This window comes from Vulpes vulpes, chromosome 5, assembly GCF_048418805.1.
Source record: "Vulpes vulpes isolate BD-2025 chromosome 5, VulVul3, whole genome shotgun sequence".
Taxonomy (NCBI): Eukaryota; Metazoa; Chordata; class Mammalia; order Carnivora; family Canidae; genus Vulpes; species Vulpes vulpes.
In genome coordinates, this window is record NC_132784.1 from 50827734 (window position 1) to 50840236 (window position 12503).

Sequence of the window (12503 nt, forward strand, 5' to 3'; positions counted from 1 at the left end):
CCTCGAGATCATGACTTGAGCTGAAGTCAGATGCTTACCTGACTGAGCCACCCAGGCGCACCCAAGATATATTTTAAATGAAAAAAAGTACAAAAGAGTATGTACAACATGCTGTCCTTTCTGTTAAGAAAGAAGAGGTAATTTAAATATATGTAGGTTTATAAACATACGTGTACATACATTTCCTTTTTTTTTTTGCAGAGAGAAACCCAGAAAAAATAAATAGTAAACCAATGACAATATTTATATGCAGGGTTGGTAAGCAGCAGGTGCGGGTGTATGGATAGGAAGGAGACTTCTCTGAGTTTACCTACTTATATCATCTTGACTTTTGAATTAAGTGTATTTTTACATATTCAAAAGAAATCATTACATGAAAAGGTAAAATAATCAAACTAAAACTACTACATATGAAAAAACTGACCTGAGTTACAGTAAATATATAACCTGACTGTAAACTTTGGTACTAGGGCTATTATTATAAACCCCACAATAATTGCAAAAAAAAATCAAACTTAGTTGTAAAGCAGATCCAACTTGCTGTTGGAGGTAGCACTTGAGTGATTCTGAAACTTTGTTCACACTGTAGGACAGAGGAAATAAGGAGATCTATTTACCCGATGTGGTAGGGAACCAGAGTTCTCGCTATGGGGAAGAGAAACACATGAGAAGGAATCAGGAAAGAACTCTGTGTTCCTAAGCCAATAGGAAAGTTATCAGCGTAAACTCATGAACTTAAAACACATGTGTCCTGGCTCTGTCCCCTGAAAGGTCCTGGAAGCAGTGATGGGCCAACAGCTCTGTGCAAAGCTCCCCACCCCCAGGACTTGCTTTCTAGATCTCATTCACTGTAAAGACACCAGGGCTCCTAATTAGCCCCAGGATGGAAAACACAAGGCCACACTCTTATCCTCTCTGGGCACAGACAGAGCCAAGTCCCTGCACAAACCACAACAATCACCAAACCCCTCTTCCAGGCAGCCCAAGAGACTGCTGCTTCCACACCAAGTAGAACTTCAGCTTCTCTCCACTTCCCTCCTCCTGTCATCAAGTCCCCAGCACCCAACACAGACATCTCCCCATCTCATAACACGAGTTAAATTCCTACAGCCAGGCCATGTTAGCATCTCTTGCTGCAGCACCCTGCTGGTCATCATGCTGTGTGGTCTCTGCTGCTGCACGCAGCAGGAAGGCTGAGCCTGTTCACTACAGGCTGTGCTTCTGTCTTGTATGAGGACTGTCAACACCTCCCATCCACCCACAAGGTAAGGCACATATAAGTATATGCCAACAACGGAGCTGGAACACATTGCTAGAACCTTTTTTTCATAATTCTGCGACACACAGCCAGAATGGCACTTCAGGAACTTGCTCTACCCTATGCCTCATCTGGCTTTGCTGGTCCCTGGAAACAATTGTTCTCAAATCTTTTGGCTGGTCTTCTTAAGCCATATCCCTAAATAACATGCCTCTCTGTTACGTCTTGACTTTCCTGTTTGAAGCATTATTTCTTACCTTCCTGCAGCAATATTATTTTCTGAATCTCTCTTGTACATGTGAAGAAAAATTTTATTCAAATTCACAGGAAAACAAAATGATAATTGCTTGATTTTTATGAAATGCTAAAGCATTTTCTCATAAACCTGTTTGACCCTCATCTGACATTCTTGGGAAATGTAACTTTACTTTGTTCACAAGATATTTAATTAATAATTCAGTTGATGAAGAGGTTTCCCTTCACACACATCCACTTTCAACTCCTATCTTCCCGACTTATGAATTTTAAAAACTGATCACAGTACTGCATCATTATGACTAGCAAATACATTGCTTTCATGAATGATTTCTTTTGCCAAGTGCCAACCTACCCCCTCTCTCAATTGTGGAAAACCCCATTTTCTGGGCTACGGTGTCTTCTCTATGAAGCACCAAGTTCCTGACTCCCCCTGAGCATATCCCAACGTGCTTTTGAGGTCAAGTTCAAAACCAGGGATGGGAGGAGCCTCTGCTGATGACCAGGGACCATCGTGGTCTGGTTGAAATGCTCATCTCACCCTCTCATCTGTGTTGAGTGGATTAGTTGAGGAGGAGCTGGGGTTAGACGATCCAGCCTCACTGTTCAAAGTAAACCTGGCATTGGACAGAACATTAATTCCTTCCCTCTTCCCTCCTTTTTATCGCTGGATAAAAGAAAAGGGTTTACACAATTTTTATGTGAGCTATGTGGATACAGTTTTATCTTTATTTTGGAAAGCTCAAAATATATTAGCATCATTATATATTTGATTATATAACCAGATACTCAGGTACCATTTAATGACCCACAGGATGAGGTCAGGTTAGTTTTCTGAATCTAATGTTCTGAGGTCCTTGAAGAGGAAGTGAGGGTAGACAGTGAAGAAGGGCCCATTCCTGAGGGTGTTCTGGGAGCTAGCCATTACAAAACACACTCAGTAATGCTGCAATTTTGACAAGGTCAGCGGAGAGGAGAGCACACAATTATTTGCCTCCTGAAGATGTGGAAACATTTTAGAATTGGAGACAGATATGAACCTCTAGTAGCATATTTAATTCCTTTTCCAACTCAATCTTTTTCTGTTCATTATTTCTCCATTCTCATAACTCTCCATAAAAATCTATGGACTGGATGACCCCCAAAATTCTCCAAATTACATTTAGCAATTCTCTGCAGTCTGCACATTGTGCGGTGACTGCTTGTCAGTGACTGAGGTTGTAGGATTCCTGCCTTGTCAGCTTGAGCAAACCACAGGTTATGGGGATGGGATGGATGTGGAGGAAACATTAATGCCTCTGGAAGAGGCCGCTACTTAGCTTTAAAAGGATGTGAGAAATCAGGTCTCGAGAGAGGCTGATGGATAGTAGGAAGGAACAGTCGGAATGAGACCCCAGTTTACAAGTAGACCCAGGTCTTCCCATTACAGGCAGTAAGTCTGTAGGAGGTGATTTGACATCTTGGGGAAAGTACACCAAAGAAAAAGAGGTGAAGAAATGTTTATAGCAACACTAAACCAAATGTGACACCAAACCAAAACGTAAACCCCAAATTCTAAAGGGTTCTTGAAAGTTCAGAAGGCAGATCTTAAGGTGGGTTCCAATTCTCAGAAATGAGAACCAGCTCATAATTGAGTGGAAGTAAAAGTGAAACCCTTGTCACAAGTATTTTCAACTTAGCTACCATGCTAGAATGGTATCTGGAGGAGAAATATTTCTTCTCTTCTACAAAGTACTAACAAAGTATGCTAAAAAAAGATCTGGAGACTAAATAATAAACATTTAGCAGTCCTAAAATGCTAGAATAATAATATTAAGTCTCCATGATGAGACACACACACACACACATACACACAAACTCATACTGAATTCAAATATATGAAACGTCTCACCCAATAAATCAGGCAAAAAGAAGGAAATTAGTGACTGTTGTCTGAGTACTTGAGATCTACAGCTCTCTGAATATGGAATAGAAACAGATTAGCAGTCATTTTCTTTTCAATTTAATAACCACATTAACTTGATCTGTGCTTTTATCAGCTCTTTAGCAGAGGGGAGACAGATCTTTAACTTTCACTGGGCCATAGAATGATAATGCACAATTCAGACTTCTCAGAGAGTGAGGTAGTGATTGAATGTCTGGCGTCCAACTGTAAAACTAGTTTGAAGATCCCCGTATAATCAGAAATATCCTACTTATGAGAGCCACTGGACATTTAGTCTAGAGTGGGTGCCATGGCCCAGGGCAAGGTGATGGGGTCCACGTAAGGGCATCTGCAGGTGAGGGCAGCCCTGCATACAGCTCTGCAGCCTGAGTCATGTGGAGGAGCTTCTGCACAACAGCATGGTCTAGCCCAGCTCAAGATATTAGAGCCCAAGCAATTATGGACCATTGAAAAGTGGTAAGTGATCAATATGAAGGTATATGTTGCTTGGTATCAATCCTTTTGTCTCTAGTCTCTTCTCTAAACTCTGATATATATAGCTATATATACCCATGATGTGTGTGTGTGTGTGTGTGTGTGTGTATTTTGTGTGAGGGAGGGGTCCACTTTCTCCTACTCTAGAGGATACTGGGGTTTCAAATCCACATAATTCCAAGTCCATCTAGACCAAACCTCTTTCTTGTCTATTCCTCTCCTTTGAGATTCAGGCACTTTTATACCTCCTGTGGTTTTGTCTAAATATAAGTTCAAATAGTACTACTTTTCTAAATTCAGAAATAACCCAAATGCAATAGTGAGCTGAGCTAGTCTTAAAATGCCCACTGAAGTCAATATTAACTCTACAGTAAGTGACATTTTCAGCATTAGAGGCGTAGGGGCAGGTAAAGTGAACCACCTCATCCATTGGATCCTAAGAGCACATAGCTATTATATTTGCCATGTCAACTAGCAATTAATGTGTGTTCATGTTCGTCTCTGCTCTGAGGGGTTGAACTGTAGGCTGCTTAACCAGGAGCTCAGTGTCTCACAGCTTGGTGGCCAAGCCCAGAACACAGTAAGTGTTCAACAAATGTGTGTTATGTGTGTTGTGCTGATACATGGCTAAGCCTGGGAAAAAGCACCGCAGCCTGGCATGTGGCAATTTTTCTTTTTCTGAGATTTGAAACAATGATGCTCAGATTCCAGTTATGCTTAAATAACAATGAAATCTAAGCAGTTCCTTCTAAGTTATGACAGTAGATTAAAGGCTTAAAATTTTTTTTTCTACTAAGAAAATTTTGGCAGTGGGAGCCTTTTTTTTTCAGAAACATACAATTTCCATCTTTCTTATTCTACCAAATTATTTCTCAATTTGTTTCCAATTCGTGCATTAAATAATGCTTTTCTCCTATGCTATTCACATGAGACTAGAGCTTAAATTGAACAGTATATCAGAGACTTGCAAACCATATGAATATATGGTTTCATTCTGTGTGTTTGTAACATGTGAACTTGAGACCCATCACACAACATTATTCACCTTGAAAGGTAAACTAAAAGAATTGGTTGTACAGAATCAATGAAATAAAAAGCTCCAAGTGACTACGTTTGTAGTTTACAAATCAAAAGGAGAAGAAAAACTTCCACTCTTGGTGCACATATCAAACCTCACCCAAAAACCCTGGTCAGCTCCAGTGGACAAGGGTACATGATGAGCAAAGTTTGGGTCATGCCTGCTTTAGCCACTAGAACCAATATGATTTCAATAAATGGTGACAGAAAAACTGGATATCCACATGCAAAAGAATTAAGTTGCACTCCTTCTTTATACTGCTCACAAAAATTAACTCAAAATAAATTAAGGACTTCAATGTAAGACCTGAAACCATAAAGCTCCTAGAAGAAAACATAGGGAAAAAACTCCTTGACTTTGGTCCTGGCAATTTTTTGGAAATGATGCCACAAGCACAAGTAACAAAAGCAAATTTCAATAAGTGACTGTGACTACATCACAGTAAAAAGCTTCTGCGCAGCAAAATAAATAATGAACAAGATGAAAACACACCTTACTTAGTAGGAGAAAATATTTGCAAACATATACCTAAGAAGGAGTCTATTTCCAGGACATCCAAGGAACTCACACAACTCAATAGCAAAAAAAAAATTCTAATTAAAAACTAAGCAGAGGGGGATCCTTGGGTGGCTCAGTGGTTTGGCGCCTGCCTTTGGCCCAGGGTGTGACCCTGGAGTCCTGGGATCAAGCCCGGCATCGGGCTCCCTGCCTGAAGCCTGCTTCTCCCTCTGTCTGTGTCTCTGCCTCTCTGTGTGTGTGTCTCTCTTGAATAAATAAATAAAATCTTAAAAAAAAAAAACAAAACTAAACTAAGCAGAGGACATGAGTAGATATTTTCCTAAAGAAGACAGACAGCCAACGCATGAAAAGGTGCTCAACATCAGTCATTACCAGGAAAATGCAAATGAAAACCACAATGAGATCACCTCATACCTCACAGAATGGCTATTACCAAAAAGACAAGTGATAGCAAGTGCTGGTGAGGTTGGAGAGAAAAGAGGGCCCTGGTATATTACTGGTGATAAACTGGTACAGCCACAGTGGAAAATACTACGGAGGTTCTCAAAAAAATTAAGAATAGAACTACCATATTATCCCACAATTCCACTTCCAGATATATATCCAAAAATAAAACCACTATCTTGAAGAGATATCTGCACTGCAGCATTATTATACATAGCCCAGATATGGAAACCAACTAAATGTTCATTGATGGATGAATGGATAAAGACAATGTGTGCATGTTATGTATATCGTAATATATATAAATATATTAATCCCACACACAATGGAATATTATTCAGTCTTAAAAAGAAAAGAAATCCTGCAGCATGAAACAACATGGATGAGCTTGAGGGCATTATTGAGAGTAAAATAAGCCAGTCATAGAACAAACACTTAAACACGTAGAATCAGAAAGTGGAATGGTGGCTGCCAGGGGCTCAGGGAAAAGGGAAATGGGGAATCGCTGTTTAATGGGTATGAAGTTTGAAGATGAAATAGTTCCAAGGATCTGCTGTACAAAATTGTACTTATATTCCACAAAACGATATTTTATACTTGAAAATTTGTTAGGAGGATTGATCTCATGTGCTTTTTTACCACAATTTTTAAAAAAATCTACTACTTAGATCCATCCAGATTGCTGGATATTATTGTTTATTCACTTCCACTGCTGCAGAATATTCCATTGTGTAAATGGAATTATAAAAACTGCTTGTTCATCGACTGTCCCATTGATTGGCACTGGAAGGCTCCCAGGTTTTTATTCATGCAAACACTACTATTAACAATTTTCATGTATCCCTTGATGTTCATATTCAAGAGTATTTCTTGGGGACATACTTAGGCGTAAAGCTGCTAGGTTTTTGTTAATATTCGACTCTAGGGAGCAATGCCAAATTTTTTTGCAAAATGATTGTGACTATTTACACTCCCCCAACAATGTATAGGATACTCGGGTGGATATCTTCTCCAACATTTGTTTCTGTCAGACTTTTTAATCTTTGCCAACTCTGACTGCAGTCTTGATTTCTATTTCCCTAAATGAAAATGATGTTGAAAACATTTTTATATGTGTATTGGCCATATGAGTTTCCTTTTCTTTGAAATGGCTGCTCATGAATCTTGCCTATTTTTCCAAAGGGTTGTTTTACTTATTGATTTGTAAAAGCTCTCTCTATATATACTACTACTATTAATCCATTATAAATATCATATGATGCAAATATTTCCTCCTAATTTATAACTTATCTTTTCAATTTCTTTATGGTGCTTTCTTAGTTTACAAATGTCTTATTTTTTATATACTAAAATTTATTAATCTTATTATATTCAATGCTTTTTTAAAAATCTTGTTGAAGAAATCTTAAAAATTATACATGTTACTATATATTGTACTTAAATAAGACATGTTAAGTTTAGATAATATCAATATGAGGAAGAACAAAGTATATAAAATGATATATTGTTATTAGGGTGGGGAATGTGGATGAATATGGATACTTTATTTTAGGTAAGAAAGGATGAAAAAGGAAAAGGCAGACAAACTGAAAGAAGAAATTAAAATGACAGAAATGATCAATAAAAGTAAATGAACTAAACTCAGAAGTGAAGGATAAACTTGAAAGATTTAATTTCAAAAATTTAATATATGTAGTTTAAAAGGTTTAAATGAGAGGATGAAAAAATGAATATAATCAAAATAAAATGGATTAAAGTAGAATAAAATTGACTTTAAGAAAAAAAATTTAGGGCTGAGAAAGGTCATAATGACAAAATTAAACTCATCAAGATGTGGCAATTTTAAACATACATACATCTTGTAAAATACCTTCAAAATGTATGAAGCCCAAAGTGACGGAAATACGAGGATAAATTGATAAAACTGACATCACAGAAGTAGCTTTCAAGACATGCTCTTGATTTTTGATAGGTTAAACAGTCAACAATTCAAAAAAGATACAGAAAATCTGAATAACAATTAATTACGTTGATCTAATGAATATATACAGAATTCTCCAATCAAGAATTAAAGAAAACACATTTCCTCCCTCAATTCACATGAAGCATTTACAGTTGATCCAAGTATTAGGCAACAAGGAAAGCCTTAAATTTCAAGGATCAGTCCATATATATAGACCAAGAACTCTTACCACTATGTAATTAAGTTAAAATTTAATAATAGAAATGTAAGTATCTTTGCATATTTGGAAGTTAAAAGAGACTTCTAAAAAACCCACAAGTTAAAGTGGAACCACAATGGAAATTTATTGAATGATAATGAAAACTCTACACCAAAAGACCTGTGGGATGCAGCAAAAGTGAAAGTTCTCTCACTTTTTTTTATCCTTGAGAGAAATTTTTCACTTTAAATCTGTCCCAAAGAGGAAGGCTTCAAATAATGAGTCAAATGTCTATTTTTTATAAAGTTAAAAATATAATGACAGAATAAACCTAAATCAAGTTGAAGAGAAAATAAAAAACAAGAGAAGTCAATGAAGAATCAAAGGTATTATAATAACAGAACATCAAAAAACAAAACTGTTTGTTTTTTTTTTTCCTTTTCCTTTTATATTATTAAATTTTGTAGTAAGGAGTGGTAGAGAGTCCAGGACAACAAATGATTGTAGTCACATACTCCTCACTGCAAAAACAAGCCCTCATGAGTGAGACACAGCATTAGGAAGAGACACTTTTAAGACTGTAGTGCCTTGGCGTGGGGGTCTGAAGTGGTAGCAAGCAGAAGGACCTGACTGGGGGATCAGTGCACTCCACCTATTTTCTCAGCCCCTCATGAATACAGGGATTCTGTGTGGCTGCCTGGAGTCTGCAAATGAGCACACCAGGGTCAGAGATCTGAACAGGCAAGGGCAGGAACTGTTTTTCCCAAGGCAACAGATGGGAGAAAGGAGAGCAAATCCCCAAGATCTGCACAAGCCTTGCTGAGCTGCCTCCTGCTACTGACCGGAAGTACACCCAGGATGACACACAACGGTTCCAGCAACCCATGAAACCAGAGCTCTCTCACCACTCTCTTTCCTCCTAGGAGTGAATCTGGGAGGAAGATTAGCAGCCCTGACAGTTCAGCATGTTGGTTAGTCTCAGCCCCCACATTCTTAACAATTTCAAATCTTTAAATCATACAGAGCAAATGCTATACATATGGGATCTACCAGTTTTGATTCAGGCTCTGTACACTTAAAGCATCCCCATTTGGGTCAAAACTCAAAATCACCGCGCAGGAGCTGTGGTGCCCTCACCCTGCAGATGGAGCTGTCCATTATCAACTGCAGATTAAGAAATATGCATAAGAAATTGAAAGTGATGCAATTATAGGCTTCATTCCCTACTGCAGTTGTGCCAGAAGAATAACCATTTTCCCCAATTTTCATTAAGTCAAACTATTAAAAGTTTCCTTTCAGGCTTTTCCATTGCCCCCTGTGCTCTTTCTGTGCAAAGCAGTGTCATGTTTATCTCAGTTGAAGTCAGAGTCTTCAGTGCCTGCTGCTGCCAAATGTGGGCTATAAGAAACAAGAAGTGGAAGGAAGCTGACAGGTTACCTGTTGATTTGTGCTTCTCACACAGCATGGGTGATACAAACTGGCTTCTTCTGGTTCTTCCACACTGCTGGAGCTGCAGCTTATATAATCCTCAGAATTCACGGTTCTATCTTCAAAAAGCTGAAATCTATAATCTAGCGTCCAAAAAAGAATATCCCAAGTAAGATTCCTAGGAACCAACGGATCTTGAAAGTTTAGTGTCTTTGTTTCATGTTGGTGCTGGTTATATTTTTAAGTATATATAAAATATTGGAGTTTTTTTCTCTACTGGACTAAAAAATATCCTAAGGTTACAATATTCATAAACAGTGTTTTTTCTTTCACTCTTTATATTTAGAACTTAATCTATTCTCATAAAAGAAACATGCATATTTTGACAGTCAACAGAATTTTTACGTTAATTTACACTGTGAAATTCTACAGCTTTTACTAATATTTTCCACATTCATTCATTCATTCAAATAAATATAAATTGTGCATCTCCTTTGTGCAAGATATTGTGAGAGGCAGAAAATTAAAATTAAAGCTCAATCTAGAAACCATATCTAAGCAGATGGTGGGAACAACTGTATGCAAATCAGAATACAAGGAAAAAAAAATAAGTGATATAAAAGCTTTAAAAAAAAAAACAAACCAAAAATCTAAACTAAAACAGGTGTGGAAAATCAAAAACTAAAGAATTTCCTCCCAGGTAGGGAATCTGATGCAGCTTAGAGGGAGAGGTAACATTTGATCTTGACCTTTTAATAAAGCAGAAATGGAAATGTGAGGGTGGGTGGAGGCCCCTGATGGAGGTCGAGAAAGTACCCATAACCTCTAACCTCCGGCATTCTTTTTCTGAACATAGGGCCAGGCAAGAATTAACCAGTAAAGAAACAAGAGGAAGTGCTAAGTTCCAAGAAATCTTATAAGCTTATAGTGTAACAGAAACTCTTAATTGGCCCCCACAGATTTGCTAAGACTTAACAATTCCCTCCATTCTCCCGATAAGTGCAGCAGCGACAGTGGAGCCCATGTGCTCAGGGGCCAGCGGACCCCTCCAGCACAGGCCTCTGGCTTCCATTAGGCAACTCTCATGGTGACCTAGATCCAGCTGTACTTGTTCCTAAGCAATATGAACCACTCAGACTTATTAATGAAATTACAGAACTTGGTTAAATAGTAATGACAGAGTGAGGTGAAAAATTTTTATTTATTTAAGAACAAAATAAAATGTTTTGCAAAAAATTGCTAACAAGTGGTACCTTACAAAGGGCTACTGAATCTGGTGTGGTGACGTAACTGCAGGGAAAAAAAAGAAAAGTCGATAGTAATAATTAGATAAGTAGTAAAAATCCATTAGAATTCCTGGGTAAGAAAGTAAAAAGAAACAAACAGGAAGAGGCTGGGGTTTAGACTGCTTATAAGTGTGTTAGTTCTTGCTGCATTTCTAGAAACTAAAACTGGATAGCTAAGGCTATCCATGTCAGGGGAATAAACTCTACACAGGACATCCGGCTTCACACTAGAAAGTTATCTTACTTTGTTCTCTGACATTAGTATTTCTGGTTCTAAATGCAACTAGAATTAATCACAAAGTCTAAATGCAGATTTAATAAATTCAACCAGCATCTAATCTAATTTTTTATTTGGCATACTAATATTTTTACCTCTCATTCTATCACATTTTTCTCTTAAACTAACTAGAACATTGGCCTGTGGAGTGGTGGTCGCCTAACCGAGCCCCTCATCCCGTCCTGACCAGCAGAGGCCTGTGTCACTAGATATGGGAGTGAGCCTGGCTCAAGGACTACGCTCCTTCACCACTCTTGCAGCTGGGAGTGACCACGAATGTGATTGTGCTCTGTCCAAGATGATGTGAGGGCAAGTTGTTGGAGTGCTCAGCTGGGAACATCTTTTTCCGTCCTTTTCCTGACATTCATTAAGTAACTTGCTGAAGGAAGCATACTACCAAGTCAGGAGAGCAGAAGGATATGTGCTTGAGTCGCTGAGGGCACTGTCAGCCAAGGAATGGCCTCCGGGGGGCTGCCTACATGTGGGGAAAAAAAACAACATAACAGGAAAAAGAGAAAGAAAATCCTCTTTTGCTAAAGCCATTATTATTATTTTTTTTAATTTATTTATTTAGAGAGAGACTGCATGTGGGGGAGGAGGGGCAGAGAGAGGGGGAGAGAAGCAAGCAGACTCAGTACTGGGCACAGAGCCAATGCAGGGGCTCCATCTCATGACCCTGAGATCACGACCTGAGCTGAAACCAAGAGTCAGCCACTTAACTGGCTGCACCCCCAGGCATCCGTGAAGTCATTATTATTTTAGATTTTTTACTTTGTGCAATCATGGCCTTCCTTAACAGATGTAAACTGTAAACCAGGTACCATATCCATAAACTGATTCTTTGCAATCCAATCTTTATGAGTTTCATCAGAAATGATTAAAAGTAGTTCTCCATTTTATAATCTGACTTTTTATCATCTCTCTCCATGGCAAGCCAAGGGAAGAATGTTCTAATAGAATATCTGAGGAAATCATGTTTTCAGAACTTGTCCAGAACTGCAAGCAATCTGCTTGCTACCAGAATGCTGAGTATTGCTGCCCAGATGAACCAAATGGGACACAGACGCTCCAAAGGCAGTCATTGGAAGAGGTGAAACCACAGGGAAAGACATTATTGAAAAAGGAGAATCGCTTGCATGAAAGAATTCATTCCTTGAAGATTACATTAAAACATGTATTTTTCTCTTGGCTTTCATGCCAAATTAATTAAAGAGAAATTTATTGAATGTTACCTTGTGGATCTTTTGTGAGACATTATTTTAAAAGACCATTTTTTTTTTTTTTCTGAAGCAGATTTCTCAAATGCAGAAGAAGCAAATGAAATGCAAAGATGAACATTGTTGGGAAGATTTAAAACAGGATCACGCTGAGCTCGTC

General features: G+C 38.2%; 1 protein-coding gene across 2 annotated transcripts in view; it reads right to left on the bottom strand.

Annotated features, from left to right (window-relative positions):
* CD226 (CD226 molecule) overlaps positions 1 to 11376 on the bottom strand; it is a 107880-nt gene extending 96504 nt beyond the window's left edge. For both annotated transcript variants that reach the window (XM_072758085.1, XM_072758083.1), the window contains exon 1: positions 9573 to 11376. In XM_072758085.1, coding sequence (XP_072614186.1) covers positions 9573 to 9600 — 28 coding nt within the window. In that variant the 5' untranslated portion in view covers positions 9601 to 11376. The remainder of the gene's footprint in view (positions 1 to 9572) is intronic.
* Positions 11377 to 12503: the final 1127 nt, after the last annotated feature.